Source organism: Eschscholzia californica, unplaced genomic scaffold (genome assembly GCF_041429995.1).
Source record: "Eschscholzia californica isolate CP2 unplaced genomic scaffold, dmEscCali1.0.p SCAF_3, whole genome shotgun sequence".
Classification (NCBI taxonomy): domain Eukaryota; kingdom Viridiplantae; phylum Streptophyta; class Magnoliopsida; order Ranunculales; family Papaveraceae; genus Eschscholzia; species Eschscholzia californica.
The window spans coordinates 9,430,362-9,447,415 of record NW_028238420.1 but is presented as its reverse complement, the minus strand read 5'-3'; the positions used below and the strand labels follow the sequence as shown (position 1 = coordinate 9,447,415).

General features: G+C 36.9%; 1 protein-coding gene across 1 annotated transcript; it reads right to left on the bottom strand.

The window, feature by feature from the left end:
- Positions 1 to 9,616: 9,616 nt before the first annotated feature.
- LOC147548237 (UPF0481 protein At3g47200-like) lies at positions 9,617 to 11,512 on the bottom strand. The gene is made up of 2 exons (XM_086672483.1): positions 11,411 to 11,512; positions 9,617 to 11,333 (listed from the first exon to the last, which is right to left on the bottom strand). Exon 2 carries the CDS (start codon positions 11,321 to 11,323, stop codon positions 9,668 to 9,670), a length of 1,656 nt encoding a protein of 551 aa, XP_086528609.1. The 5' UTR covers positions 11,324 to 11,333; positions 11,411 to 11,512; the 3' UTR covers positions 9,617 to 9,667.
- Positions 11,513 to 17,054: the final 5,542 nt, after the last annotated feature.

The following is a 17,054-nucleotide window of genomic DNA, read 5'->3' as shown; positions in this document are numbered from 1 at the left end:
CTAAGGAGCTACACACCACAACAGATACTAAAACATTACATTCAAACGGAAAACATCAATGATCAAACATTACCTTCCAAAGGAAATTGTGCATAAAGTAAAAGGGCGTGTCCACGTTGGATTCAACAACACTGATGTGGAGCAATTCTTATCCCTATTTGTACCTAACCCATCTGCACACATAAAAGAGAACAATAAGATAGTGGTATTAACTCCAAATAAGGAAATATAAGAATACCCTGATCAGAGGAAACGAAGAAAGATACCTAATAAATCCAATGGTTAATTAAAGGGTTATTCCCCAAATGGCCCCCAAGTTTGTGACCAGCTTCCGGCCTGACCCCCTAGATTAGCAAAAATACCCATATGGCCCCTTTTTTCAGTTATCTTTAACTTTCCGTTACTCTCTCTCCTCCATCTCTTTTTCTCTCTCTACCACATCATCTGTTACGTCACGTCATCATCTTCTCCTGTTCAAACATAAAAAAAAATCTCTCTCCTCTCTCTCTCTCTCTAAAACTTTTTTTTTTAAAAATCTGTCCTCTCTCTTCGCCGGAGAATCTGTTCACGAACAGATCTGTTCGTGAAGAAGGTATGTTCAAAGAACAAACCCACCTCCGGCGACGGGCTTTCCCTTCGCCGGAGTTTTTAGAGAGAGAGAGAACAGATTTTTTTTTTTTTTAAAAAAAAATTTAGAGAGAGAGAGGAGAGAGAAAAAAAATTTTATGTTTGAAGGTCGCCGGCCGGCGACCTTCACCCCGGAGAACATGATGAGGTGGCGTAACAGATGATATGGCAGAGAGAGAAAAAGAGATAGAGGAGAAAGATTAATGGAAAGTTAGATAACTGAAAAAGGGGGCCATATGGGTATTTTTGCTAATCAAGGGGGCCAGGCAGGAAGTTAGTCACAAAGTTGGGGGCTAATTGGAAAATAACCCTTAATAAAATTTATCAAAGGTGGAGCACATGATGGGAGTTGGTGCTTTGGTACATAACAACCTCTAGTTAGGGAAATAAAAAAAATTACAAAAAGAAGGAATTTTTTCCCTAGTAGAAGAAGTTATCTAAGATTATAAAACACAAAGAGTTAAAGCAAGAAACAAAAGAAAGAAGCAAACGAATAAAAGGATTGGAACCAAGAAAATCAAGAATATACTCCAAGTCCGCTATAACATCTAAAATTAGGCGAGATATTCAACTCAAATTAATAATAACTCCAACATTGAAAAAAAAACTTAACATTTGGGGGGCATTTGGGTATCTCAAACATCATATGTTTAACACTAGATTATTTAGGATCATATCCATGAACTAAAGATGAACTAGAAGGAAAGAAGAATATCTTTTTCGTTTTCCCACGAACTAAATCCCGAACAGTATTCAGAAGATAAGAGCTTCAAGTGTAGCTTCTCTACTTGAGACACCGAATGTATATGAACTCCCTCCTTTAAGTGAGCTAGGACCTTCTTGAAGGTTGAGATGAAGAACTCCTTCTAGACTTGATAGATAGAATGAGAACCTTTTCTCTAAAATCCTCCTCCTCTCTCTGAGATGTATGAGAGAGATGATTTTCTCTTGAGAAAATTCCACCACATTTCTATTCTCTAACTTGGTCCTTTTAAAGGCAATACCTAATAAGAGTCTCACCCAAAATAGGATTCCTTAAGTCCCACAGAAAAGATAAACCTGTCAGAGTCCCATCTGACTGGGAATCCCAATTAGTATCAAATTCCTATTAGGGTTTCCCCTAAGCGTACGGCCGACCATACTAGCCCCTTAATGGGCTTAGTCTGTCTGTCCCACTACCCTCTTATGGCCGGCTATGGTCATCCCCTTAAGGGGTTTGCACCTAATTGGCCTAAAAGTAGGTTTTACACTTTTTCGGACTTCTTCTCTTAGCCTAATTCTTTTCTATCCTTTTAAAAACTATCAGACTGGATCATATCCACCTATAGGCAAGTTCCCACAAGTCTATTCACTTCATCCACAGTACCATTCTTATGTGTAACCCGTTGTATGATCCAGTCTATGTTAGTCGCGGATAACCGAAGTGATCCGGTAGTCGTAAGCGGCTTCTAGCTAAGCGTTACGACTCCTAATTGAACCGGACTAGATGATCTTACGAATAAGGTCATCTTTTTCGTATGAGCCAAATCGTACTCATTATCATCTTGGTCGAAGGACACTCCTTCGGAAGGACATTCCTTCAGACCGAAAGGATATATCCTTCAGGTTAGGTGGTGGTGAGGTATGGTGGTGGTAAAGGTAATGGTGGTGGTGGATATATGGCAGTGGTGGAGGTATAATGGTGGTTGAGATGCAATGGTGGTGGAGGTTTGAGGTGTGGTGGTGGTGGAGGTGTATGGTGGTGGTTGTGGTTATGGTACAACGGTTGTGGAGATTTAGTTGTGGTGGTGGAGTGGAAATAAACAAAGAAAAAGTTTTGGTAAAATAAAATTCGTGCATATGTTGAAGAAGAGTTACTGAACTTGCAACACTAAAATAAGTTACTTTTTTGCTTATTTAAGTAAAAAAGTTAAAAAGTTAGTTTGGTACTAAAAAATTACCGACTTCATTAAAGTTAAAATTTGACTTTTATTTGAAGTTAAAATTTTTAGCTTTTGACTTCAAAGTAAAGTAACTTTTTTTTGAGACATTCATGAATTTTACTTGACAATTTTTTTTTTGTCTATCTCCGCTCCACTACCACAACTAAACTTCTACCCTCACCACCACCACAACAATCATTAGACCTCCTTCACCACCCTACCTCAACTACCACCACCACACCTTAACCACCACTTTCGTACCATCACCACCACCACCACCATACACCACCACACCTCTACAACAACCACCTCGTAGCTCCACCACCACCACCATCACCGTACCTTCATCACCACAACAGTACCTTCACCACCACCATCACCCTACCTTCACCGCCACCGCCACCACCACCATACCTTCACCACCACTACAGTACCTTCACCACCATCGTACCTCCATCATTACCACCTACATATCTTATCCACCACCTTTACCACCATCACCATACCACCACCACCATAACTCCGTCACTATCACTCACATACCTAATCCACCACCATCGTATCCCAACTACCACCGTATTTCCACCATCACCACCACCGTATTTCCACTACCACTATACTTCCACCATCATCAACACCATCATACCTCCACCAGCACAGCTACCACCATCATACCTCTCTACCACCTACCACCATCAAACCTCAACCACCACCACACCCCATAAACCGTACCTTCATGGCACCACCACTACTTCGTATACAAGAGTTATCGTGGACATCATAAATAAATAAATTCAAATTAAAATCAAGTATCTCTATGAGAAAGAAAAATAAAATTATCAAAAGTAACTGAGTTACCAAACTAACTTTTTGACTTTTTTTTACTTATAAGTAACATTTTTGCCAAATTTACTTTTAAATTTTTTTTACTTTTTTAAAGCAAAAGAACTTCTACTACAAGCAAAAGTATTTCTACTTTTGGTTGCCAAAAGACAAAATGTGAAAGAAAGTCAAGTTTTAACTTCAGTGAAGTCGTTAATTTTCATGTTACCAAACTAACTTTTTGACTTTTCTACTTAAATAAGCAAAAAAGCAACTTATTTTAGTGTTGCCAAATGACACCTTAATACGAAAGGATGGGGGAGAGAAAAGTTAGCATTCTCTCTCTCTTCACATGAGGTTAACTTTGAGCATCCAATATTGACATTAAAATTTGTAAGCACTAACACCCCTTAGTAAGAAATTGAAGTTGTCAAACCCTAGGGTTTAAGATTTCTGTAACAAAATTACTAATTTAAATCCCACCATGGAGTGGTGGCCAACGGGTCGTGTCATGGCTGCACGACTCGTTTGACAGTCGTGTCGAGGCGGCACGGCCTGTTTGACAGTCGTGGTGTGTTAGACACGCCACAACCACGTCAGACACGACTTCGAGCCGTGCCCGAACCATAAGGTCTGGGCACAGAAACGCCCCACAAAATTCGTGGAGGTTCGCCGTTGCAGTGCCGGGTCGTGGCTAATGGGTCAGCTGTTGCCGGCCCATTCACGATTTTTTTATTTGTAAATAAAAAAAATAACAAAATATTTTTCAAGTCAAACGTTGTGATCTTTGTTTAAACTTTAGAATCTATGTTTTTTTATTACTTAATAATTTTTGTAACTATTAATTTTATAAATTAATAACTACTTTCAACAGAATAGCAATAACATTTTGGAAACTAAGTATCTGTTTCTAACGGGTTAGCGTGGCGTGGCGGGTTAGGATCGCCACGGGCTGTGGCGGGTCGTGTTCCCGTTCCTAACGTGTCGTGGTTGACGGGTCTGGAAGCTTAAAATCCTAGACCCGCCATGACCTGCTTGACTCGTGACGTCGGCACGACCCGCTTGACCTGTGATGTCGGCACGGCCAAGCACGCGACGTTCCGTGTCGTGTCGTGCTAACTTATAAACGAGTTTTGCCGGTCTGTTTCCAGGTCAACACGACACGTTGGCCACCACTACCACCATGCATGTACAGAAATCAGGAAAATCCATTGTTACTCTTAGTCTTTAAGCTTAGGCAAGTCTAAGAGATCACCAAAATCCATAGTCATACAAAGATGATTATATAATTCTTGAAAATCTTCAAAATTTGCAGGAATTCCCAAAGAAGAAGAAGAACACTTCAAGATTACACCTTGGTTAGCATTTGATTATGTCTTGTCAGCACTAATTAAAGAATGGGTTACTTTCTTTTACAACCATTTGTTTTGGTATAATTCTAGAAGAAGAAGACGTTGATGAAGATGGAAGAACAGGTGGATGAAGATGGAAGTACCGATGAATTTTTCCTTCCACAAATGATCATATCTTCTCTTATAAGCCATTATCGGTTCAGATGAATTTTTCCTTCACAACTTAACGGCAAATCAGACAGCTCAAAGTTACGTTATGTGGCAGGAAAAGTAATTTGTCTTTTTGTGTCCACGTAAGGTGGACGGTTCAAGTGGGGGTCCTCTAAAATGGTGATGCAGGGGCACCCGGCGTGGAGGCTTTTTCCATGACCAAACCGGGCCATGGGCCAACCGACCATGGAGAATAGTTTTAGGAAGTCCCAATTTTAGTATGATTATTAGAGAATTTAGGTTTAGGAAATTATGTTATTTTAGTATTTCCAATAATTGGAAAGATCCAGATTTGAGTCTAGTTATTTAGGAAGTTGCAGTATTTTAATTATTTAGGAAAGTCTAATTCAAGTCTATCTAGGAAAGTCCAGAATCCTATAAAAGGATATCTAGTTTGTCCATTATTCTCATGTTGAAGAGAAAACCCAATCAAGTTTAATCGAGTTTACAGTTATTTAGAGTTATTTAATCGTTATTTTATCGTTCTTCGTATTAGTTTATTTTATTCTTAAATTCCGCTGCATTCTACATCATGTGGTATTCAGAGCCACCAAAGTTTTTGGCTAATGATTCTGGAAATTTTTTTCCAGACCAGTTACATCAGTATCAATCGTATTATATTCGTCAAGATGATTATATTCAATCAAATTATACTCATCAAGAGATAACGAATCAATGCTCATGTTCTTCATGTTTATATGCGAATAACGACTCGTACAATTATCATTGGAATCCGGGAGAAATCGAACGAGAAACTCCTCCACAACCGTATTCATCATCACCGTCACCACCCCGACCATTGTCTTATACAGCTTCACATCCATATTCTTCTTCTACACCACCTCCGTACACTAATCATTCACCACCGCCGAATTCACCACCGTATTCATCATCACCGTCAACACCCCCACCATTGTCTTATACGGCTTCACATTCATATTTTTCTTATACACCAACTCCGTACTCTTATTATTCACAACCGTGTTCACCGCCTTTACCATCTTCGGCACCGCCACCACCAACACAATCATCTTTTCTTTACTACTCACCACCTCCACCACAACAGTGTTTTTCAGAGAAGGTTCTATCCTTAAAGTCCGATTTGGATAAGATACTACTTAATTGTAACGACGTCAAAACAATATGTCAACCATCTTCCTCGTCGATTATATCTTTTCCTCAGGAAAAAGAAAAAGAAAAGTATGAAGAAGTTAAAGAAGATGCTCAAGAAGAAGTTGAAGTTAAGGAAGAAGAACATGAAGAAACAGAAGATGACTATCTAGATGAAGAAGGTCCACACGTTGAACTCGAGGATACTAGAGACCAAACACTTCCTCATATAACCATATCTGAACAAACCTCATCGTTGTCTACTTTTCAACCGACAACCAATACGTCAGCTCCAACACAAAACCTAGAAGATGGTCGTCAAACTGTTAAACAATTTCAGTCCGACATTGAACCCTCATCTTCCATCCCATTAACAATGGTGAATCGTTCTCTTTTTCCATCAATAAAGAAGGAAACCCTAATTTTCTTCCATCATTCTGCTCCATCTTTACGAATGGCACCTCCCAACACGATGATGAATGCAGTTTCTTCCACTATCAACAACAAAGACGACAACAACAAATTCAAGAAGAAGAAGAACAGTGAAGGTATTGTTATTATTCCATATCTTTCTCCTATTAACAGTAGTGGCAGTGATGTTATTGTTCATGAAGATACAATAGTATATGAGATACTAACCAGATTACCAGTCAAATCCCTTCTTCGTTTCAAATCTGTCCGGAAAAGTTGGAACTCTATTATTCAAAAAGATGAAAACTTCATTGATTTACACCTTTCCAGATCAAAATCACGTAAACCTAATCCCTATTTAATCGCTACACTACCAAATCAAAATTATAAACCAGAATATGATGGGGACATCTTCTTGACATGTGACTTATTTGAAGATTTTTATAAAGAAGGAAAAACAAGAGCAGCAACAGCGGCCTCCATTCAATTTTACAACATAAGGAAAGCAATGTCATTCTATCCTCAAATAATAACAAACTCCATTAATGGCCTGATTTGTTTTATTGACTCAAGGTTTGGCTGTACTCCTCGTTTGTACAATATCAGTACTCGAGAAGAATCACCACTGGTTAAACCAATGGTAGTAAACAAAGAAACATATAGTAACAATTTACTCATCTCACAATCAAACTATCAATTTGGATACGATCCTGCTTGCAGTGAATACAAGTTGGTTGGTTTACATCAATTTTATACCTTAGATAAGAGTATATCATATAGTGTTTGTGAGGTGTTGACAGTTTTAGTCGCTAGAGTCGGGAGAGAAGACAATTGTAATAAGCTTAATAGATGGAGAAGGATCAATGAAGTGGCACCTTATTTTGTGGCTGCTGGCTGTCCTTCGGTTTATGTTAGTGGTTCTATATATTGGAGCACTAGAGCACTTCTTTTGGGTGCAAATGATCGACGTGCATGTATAATTGCATTTGATGTTGGAAGTGAGAAGTTCAGAACTATTTCAATCCCTAATTTCATACTTCAGCCTAGAGAATATGGTAAGGATGTAGCTGCACATGAACGCCAACGTCCCCCTTTTCCATATGTTGATTTATTGGAAGTAGACCGACGTGTAGCTCTTCAAACTATAATTGATTCAGTGGCATATGAGATTGGAATTGAAGTTGGCGTTTTTTGCCAAATTCGTCTCCTTCAGATTCAATGTAAAAATCGTTCGAAGTGGGAATTACGAATCGCCATGGCGGAATTCAGCGTATACGGGCGGCTCACATTATTTTCTTCGTCGAAACGGTTCGGGACGAACCTCGTGGGAGAAGGGGAAGCTGATGCAGGGGCACCCGGCGTGGAGGCTTTTTCCATGACCAAACCGGGCCATGGGCCAACCGACCATGGAGAATAGTTTTAGGAAGTCCCAATTTTAATTAGTATGATTATTAGAGAATTTAGGTTTAGGAAATTATGTTATTTTAGTATTTCCAATAATTGGAAAGGTCCAGATTTGAGTCTAGTTATTTAGGAAGTTGCAGTATTTTAATTATTTAGGAAAGTCTAATTCAAGTCTATCTAGGAAAGTCCAGAATCCTATAAAAGGATATCTAGTTTGTCCATTATTCTCATGTTGAAGAGAAAACTCAATCAAGTTTAATCGAGTTTACAGTTATTTAGAGTTATTTAATCGTTATTTTATCGTTCTTCGTATTAGTTTATTTTATTCTTAAATTCCGCTGCATTCTACATCAAATGGGCTATGTAGACTTATTTATCAACAACATTTATTGTAAGAGCAATATAGCTGAGTGGCTTGTTATAAAAAAAAAACTAACGTGGGTCAATTTTGTTCAGATTTTACTTTGACGGAAATAGATTGTTGTCTTATTACATTGGCTTGAAGTCGGTCTAAGTTTCATGGAATATGTTTTACATTCAGCTAAGCATATATGTCGATTTAGCACAAGTCTATCAAAAGAATCTAGAATCAATTGATAAGCATCTACATAAGTATATTCAGTGGGGGTCTTCGTAGACTTATAAATCTCTTTAATTTTTCTTTTTCTTTTTTCTTCTTTGACCTTTTTATTTTCATAATTGTTAGTTTATTATACAACTTTTAGATACTCTTTCGAACTAATTCAAATTTCCGTTCGTAAGAATTTTTTTCGTATTTAGATCTCATTGTGCCAGACGCACCCGTTATGCCTTAGTGACTCTAAGCACAAATGTGGAAGAAAACTTCTTAAATGGGTTTTTATTTCTTGAAAAGGAGTAATGCACGCTGACCCACACGAGGGTATATTTGGAAGAAAACTATTAACTCTAACAGTTTTTAGACGGAGTCAGAGAAAAGGGGCTCAATTTTGAATTTATGAAAAACAGGGGACTCAAAAGGAAGCTGGTCACAAATTAGGGGGCCAAAAAAGAAATAACTCTTTTATTTATTGACTAGGGTATATCCCGTGTCCTAGGGCACGGACACTTGTATCAATCAAACGTTACGAAATTTATTGTTATATTTTATTGAGAGAGAGATTTTAGTTATTATTTTTTTTGTTTCTTTTCTCTTAAATTAGTTATTATTTTATTGAGATAGAGATTTTAATTTCTTTTGTTAACCCTTGAAATTTATTTTGTTTCTTTTTTTCTTAAATTAGTTATTTTATTTCTAAGAAGGAAAGGATTATTGTTTTTTAAATACGTAACTTTATCTCTACGAAGGACTATATTTTAAATTTTGAGAAGGGCTTCTAAACAATATCGTTTATTAAAAAAGGATATTTGTCTCAGTCATCGTTTTTCCTTCTGTTTTATTATATAGATTTAGGAGTGGATATATGACTCACCCCCCCCCCCCCCCCCCTATTTTTGGACCTTAAACTCAACCCCCCCCCCCCCTATTTTTGGACCTTAAACTCAAAAGACCTTCCTCTTATAACTCCTAATATATCCATAATCTCACTAAGCTTTTCTGCTATATTATCACCCACTTATTCATATTATCACCCATATAAGAACTTACAATGTAGTGTATAAAAAAATAGACATAAGTAGTGTATACTCATGATCCACTTATTCATATTATCACCCATACATAATGATTCATCATATAGCATATAACTTATTAAAACAAGATAGATTCGGAATTCAATGTTTGAGTGACACAATTATATTCATTAATCAAACAAGAATGATGAATAAAAACTAACGAAGACCAAATACAGTCGAGATGAGAGTATGAATGAGAAGTAGAAATGCGAGAAGTAGAAATGCAGCTACGAATGAAATAGTTGCCCATGGAGTGTTGCAGTAATCACGCCTCAAAGTTGCTCTCCAAACATTTATATCCTTCCTGCAATATTTATAAATTCTTTTACACACATCAGAATAATAATAATTACGAATCATTACATCACAACCGAGCTTATTGAAGACATTCGCGACATCTTCATCACTTCCTGGATAATTTTTTATGATATCCTTAGAACGAAGTATTTGAACATCTTCTGCAGAATCAATGAGTGAATCCAGGAAGAAAGCATAAGAACTCATATACGCAGTTTTCCCGTCCGAGCATTGTTCATATGCAACAAGATTTTTAATCAAGATTTCGTCTAGAATAATTAAAGGAGGAATCTCCAATTCCCCCGAATTACTGTTAAATTTGATATCTAAGAAGCTACACTTTGTAGACCCTTTCTTAAACCTTACTCCTGATCGTTCCATCTCTGTAGCATTTGACGTTACTTTGATGGAATCCAACATTGGTATTCTTCGTACAATTTCAGGTGTCCTAGTACGAAACTTTTTATATAGTTTACCTAGTAGTGACCTTTTCCATTCGTAGTATGTATCCTTAATATTAACAACTTTTCCGGCTTTTGGGGAAGGATGTAATGTATTGGCAAGAAAATCTAGTAAATTTTTGCCTCCACGTTCCAAGTATTTCTTAAGAACATCTTCATCTTTTGGCATAAAGATAGGGAAGAAATTCAGAGTGAGGATATTTATAAATAACCTGGATTCTGTTTCTCTCCCCATTAGTCCAATGACCACCAGTAGACCAGTAAGAACAAAAATAGGAATTTGGTTCTCAACCAGTAATAGATCTCGCTTGATACTTGAGAAATACCCAATTTTACTAAATATTGGATCATACCCGTCCATCTCGACTAGTTCAGCTGTCCTGCAAAAGAGCTCGATTATGAAGAAACCATCAATTATCATCATTTCGACAAACTCGTCACTTTTGATATGATTAATAGGTTCAGAGTAACAATTCCTGGCTTCTTCTTCTTTACTCTCAATAAATTTTGCACACTCCCTCAGTATGGCTAGTTCTGACTCTTCTTCTAACTCTCTTTTGTTTCCATTACACTCTTCAACATTGTTTAACTTCGCCTCAGTTGTGCGTTTCGAGAAAACACTGACTATTTCTGCTATATTTGTTATTGGAGCTTCTTTGTTCTTCTCAGTGACTTGATCACCATATTGCTTTACGATTGCTGCTCGGTAAAGCAGGGCGTGCATATATATCAACTTAACAGGTTCCATTGCTTCCAAATTTGGTTTGCCATGGTGTAAAGGACCGATCGAGACCACATCAGGCGAGTAAGCACGCTCATTCATTTTGTGATATTTTTCGTGAACTCTAAAAATACTACATTCTCTAACATATGGTGAAAAAAATGCTTCCTTAACCTTCCCCTCGATTGAATTAGATAAAACCTTGTACGAATCATCTACTTCAACAATTTCATGGTTGACTGAATCATCAACTCCTAACCCAATATTTGCATCAACAAAAACATTGTCGTGTGGAATTTGAAGTGAAATATGATCTTCATCGTCTTTTCCCATTCTTCAGTATCTACGTTAATATAGTATTGACATATTAATTTAAAAGTTAACTTGAAATATGTATATAATTGAGAGAGATACACGTACCTTGATGAACTCTGTTTCTCCACAAATGAAATGAGTTAGCTCTTCCTTCTCTAACAACTATTGGTATACTAACAACTAAAAAGTTTATGAACGAGAGATGTCACATAAGCATAAAAAATCGAACTATTTAACAATATTACGTTATGATAACAGAAAAATTACTAGCCACATAAACTAACTAGTCGAAACATAATTTCCAGCCACATAATCTAAGAATATACGGAAAAAAGATTCAGCAATCTGACAAGAATGACTTAATTTAACATTGTAGTCATGGTTCAATAATTGAACAAGAGGAGTCAATAAAGAAAAGTAGAAAAGTAAACAAAGAAATGAAAAAGAAAGCTAAGGAAGCTCCACACCACACTAGAGTAGATCCATTCAAAAATTCAATTGAGAACTATACAACTGATGTAACTCCTTCTTGATTCTCGAAGGACCAAAATAATGTTTGAATATCAGAACTCCACCGTGACATACATTAATCAAATAATGATTAACAAACAAGGAAAATATGGTTGAAGTGAGAGTATTAAGAACTAGTACAACTGCAACTAAGAATGACATAGTTGCACGTCGGTTGTTGCAGTTGTCAGGCACCGCCGCACCGGCTCTTCAAATAAGTCAATTCTAATTACAGAAGTATTAGGTACTTCACATGTGAGAACTATCTCTTGGATAGTCCCAGTATTAATCGAACAAAAGAAAGAGATGTTAAATATAGTAAAGAAGAAGCAATTAGAGATTAATGATTTTCTTGTATATTGATAACAATGTGGACCCAGAATAATTGATTGATCATTTTCTTGACCCAGAATAAGAGAATGTTGACCCATTTGGGATTGAAAGCAAATAATTGATTGCTTCTTATCTAAGGTTCCCGCGTACAAGGTCGCGAGTTCGAGAGTTTTATAGTTTAATTCTACAGAAAAGTTTTATAGTTTGATTTTAATACCAATTTTAATTCGTATAGTATTTGCTCATCAACTAAAGATATTTTTAAAAAAAATCCCGAATTCCTATTCGCTCTCTGTTAGAGATATAATTGAAGATTGAGTTAGAGAGAAGAGAAGATAGTGTAATAGGAGTGTAAGTATATCGAGTATGTTAGAGAGAAGAGATATCAGTGTAATGGGAGTGTAAGAATAAGTCGACCAGGGGTATTATGGTCTTTTCCTCTTTTTCATTTTCTGTTATGAGTGGGAAAGTTTGTTAACAAACTTTCTCTCTCTATAACAACCTTCGTCTCCTTCACTCTACTTGTATATAAAGAGATTCTCTCTCTTTGATTGATAATAAGAAAAACCACAACTTCTCTCTCTACTAATCTTTCACTTCTCACATGGTATCAGAGCGTCTAGGTTTTCCAAATTGCTTCCGCATCTAAAATCTAGAGAGAGAAACAATCGAAATTCATGGCGTCGTCTTCATCTTCTTCACAACCTTTAACATTCAATATTACTAATTTCATCTCAATTAAACTCGATGAAAACAATTTTCTGGTTTGGCGTGATCAATTCGAATCGATTTTGATCAGTAACGATCTAATAAGATATGTTGATGGATCGATTTCACAACCTGAAACTTCTATTATCGATTCAGAAGGAAGAGAGGTTATTAATCCAGCTTTTCAAACTTGGAGAAAATATGATCATTATGTAAAATCATGTTTGAAAGCTACTTTCTCAGATTCAATTTCAGCTGATGTTCTAGGGCTTCCTACTTCACACAAGATCTGGAGTTATCTAAATGAAGTTTATGCTGAAGAATTTGAAGCAAAACAAGATTTTCTTCGAAGGCAAATTCAGAATATTCGGAGAGGTAATGCTTCTATCAATGATTATCTTCGACGAATAAAATCATTAGCTGATTCTTTAGCTTCTGTTAATGATAAAGTTTCTGAGAAAGAGATGATTCGTATCATTTTAGCTGGATTAGGCAAAAAGTTCAGTCAATTTGTTATAGCTATTGATAATAGAACAGATAGGATTCATCTTCCTGAATTAAGATCAAAACTTCTTCATCATGAACAATGGCTTCTTTCTCAAGAAACTGTTGAACAAACAGCTTATTATGTTAATCAAAGTAATTCACGAAATCAAAAACCTTTCAGACAAGGTTCATATCAATCTAAATTAAATCAGACACACAAATCTGATTCTGTGCAGACTCAAAGTCTTAAAAATCAGAATCAGATTCAACAATCAACATCAAATTCACAACAACAACAGTCTAGACATCCACTTATGAATAAGAAAGCAGTAAATTTTGATTTTACTTCCATACCTTGTGGTATTTGTCATAAATGGGGTCACTTAGCAAGTAAGTGCAGATTCAGATATACACCATCAACACCTCTGAATTCTCCAAACTTTGCTGGCCTTCATATTGAAGATAATACAAATTCTTCTTTACCAAGTGTGGAAGATAATACAGAAACATCTCAAGAAGAGTGTAATGTTGCTATTGAAGAGTGTCATATGGCTGCTACTACTGTTTCTTCTTCAAAAGTCTGGCTTGCTGATTCAGGAGCTTCAAGCCATATGACAAATGATTCTAAGGTACTAGATAAAACTTCTCCTTATCTTGGTCATGAGTCTGTAATGGTAGGGAGTGGCTCTTCAATACCTATAGTGTGCACTGGAAATGCAACTTTGAACACCTCAACTCATGATTTTGATTTACAGAATATACTAGTGGTTCCTCATTTAAAGAAAAATTTACTCTCTATTGCCAAATTCACTAAGGATAATGATTGTTCTGTCGAATTTTTCCCTTGGGGTTATAGCATCAAGGATCTCTTATCTAGTGATATTCTTACAGAAGGTCCAATGATCAATAATCTTTATCCTATTGAATGTCAATCTGAGGTTGTACCATTGGGTCTTACTGCTGTCTTATCAGCTTCTCCCTCCTTATGGCATAAGAGACTTGGTCATACTGCTAGAGGTGTCTTGGAAAAACTGAATTCAAAAGGGCTTATTCAATTAGACTCTACAGACTTTGTGAAAGTCTGTCACTCTTGTCAATTAGGCAAGAGTAAGTGTCAGCCCTTCTCTCTATCCACTAGTAGTTCTTCATCTCCTCTTGAAATGATCCACTGTGATGTCTGGGGTCCAGCACCTGTGGAGACAGTTAATGGCACTAGATACTATATACTATTTGTTGATGATTTTAGTAAATACTTTTGGATATATCCTATGAGGCAAAGATCAGAGAGTGTGGATTGCTTTAAGCAGTTCAAACTTACATATGAGAAACTCTTATCTACTTCTATTAAGATGTTTCAAAGTGATGGGGCACCTGAACTCTCTAAAGGTGACTTCAAAAAGTATTTAGATGAGAATGGGATCTTGTTAAGGTGTTCTTGTCCTTATACACCTCAGCAAAATGGTACTGCTGAGAGGAAGACTAGACAAATTACAGAAGTTGGTAATACTTTTTCATTTCAAGCTTCCCTTCCAAAATCATATTGGTTTGATGCTTTTGAGGCTGCTGCTTATGTGATCAATAGACTTCCTTCCAAGGTACTTGCTCAAAAGTCTCCTTATGAGGTACTTTTCTCTACTCATCCTGATTACTCTTTTCTAAAAGTGTTTGGTTGCACCTGCTATCCTCACTTAGCATCAACTAGACAAGATAAACTATCTCCAAAATCTGTAAAGTGTGTATTTTTGGGTTATAGCTTGATTCACAAAGGGTACAAGTGCCTTGATCCTTCTACTGCTAGAATTTATATTTCAAGGAATGTGATATTTGATGAGGAATCATTTCCCTTTGCTGAGCAAATTGTGTTATCTTCTTCTACCCAACCATCACCTAAATCAGCACAGGTTGTTCTACCCTTTGTTAATACTGAGTTTCCTATCTCTTCTTCTCCTGCTCCTCAAATTCAGCCTCAAGAGCCTTCTCCTTCACCTTTTACTAATTCCATACATCATATAGGTGAGTGTAGCACCACTAATACTTCTGCTATTCCTAACCCTGCTCCTATACATCCTATGACAACTAGATCAAGGACTGGTGCTCTAAGGCCTAGAAACCTAGAAGACTTCGTTACTTATCACTCTGTGTGTCATCCCTTACCTCAGTGTTTTCTAGCCTTACTTGACATACCCACAGACCCTACTTGCTTTACTCAAGCATCCAAATCTCCTGAGTGGATGCAAGCAATGACAGATGAAATTGATGCTTTACATCATAACAACACTTGGTCTCTAGTTCCTAAACAGGACTCTATGAATATCTTGGGTTGTAAGTGGGTTTTTAAGACCAAACTCAAGTCAGATGGCAGTATAGAAAGGTACAAGGCTCGACTTGTAGCCAAAGGGTTTCATCAATTGGATGGTCTTGACTATTCTGAAACTTTTAGCCCAGTTGTGAAATTTTCCACCATTAGAGCTGTTCTCACCATTGCTGTTACAAATCAATGGTCTATAAAACAGCTAGATGATGGGTCATGAAAATGTCCCATCAGAGTCGTTTAATTTAGTCAAGTTAGTTCGTTTCGAGTCTTTATTATAATAAAATGGTTGGTTTTCTTGATTAGGTGTCTTTTGTAGAGTTATGTGTGAAAATCAATTAAGAACGGGAGGAAGTTACTTGAAGGGCATTTTGGTCTTTTGGACACAAGGGTATTATGGTAAATTTGGCCAAGGTCAGTTTATGGGTGAAAAGTAGAGTCCGAGACGAGTCCGTAGGAGAAAACGGAAGTCGATTCGGAGTCCGGATGAGGAAACTAGGCAAAGTCAAAGTTGGGTCAATATTAGGGTAAAGTTCGGGAACAGTTGGACATGTGTCGCAATCTGGAGGCCTGAAGCACTTTAACTCCGTGGTACGTGAAACACCAGAACTGATCTTAAAGTGTTCGATTTAGTGGAGCGCGGAGCAAGTTAGATTCGGTAGTCCCGTCCTCGTACAACCGTCCACATCCGTGCACTTTTAATCGAACGGATGCTGCTTGTGGTACAACATAATACCGTGGATCAGCTCACACAATAACTTTCAATTTCCCAGCTTTGGAGACAAGTAAAGGACAAACCTGATTGATGCATTAATTCCATAGCCGACACTTGGCGCCCCCATATTCAAAATAGATGCTTTTCCTCACAACCCAAAAACGGCTAATAGGCTTACCCTCTTGTAACGAGACAAGTGTCCTCCCATTTCTCTCTTTTTAATTGAAAAGAGCAGTGATTCATTGAGCTCGAGCTCATACCGTGAGGTATGAGCTCGAGCTAATGACCGTAGATATTAGGAGGGTGTGATGGATGTGAGTTGTTGACAGCTTGCATTCACACCTAACATTTATGAGAATTTTAGAAATTATGGAATAAGGCTTATCAATCAACTTAATTACAAATTGCCATTGTCTTTAAACTCAGCACACACACGATTTTCTTTCCATCCAACTTAAACAATTAATTGGCACGAGCTCCTAAATCCACCAGTTACTTTTTTTTGTTCCACTTTTTGCAACATATAAATACTTCTCTATATACTATTTGAAAGCTTTGTTTAATTTAGGGACCTTCTTTTTCTTTTCATCTAACAATTTAGAAAAAAAAATCATGAAAATTTAACAATATTAAATATAATCATAAATTAAAATTAACAGAAAATTGGACTAATAAGTATAACAAAG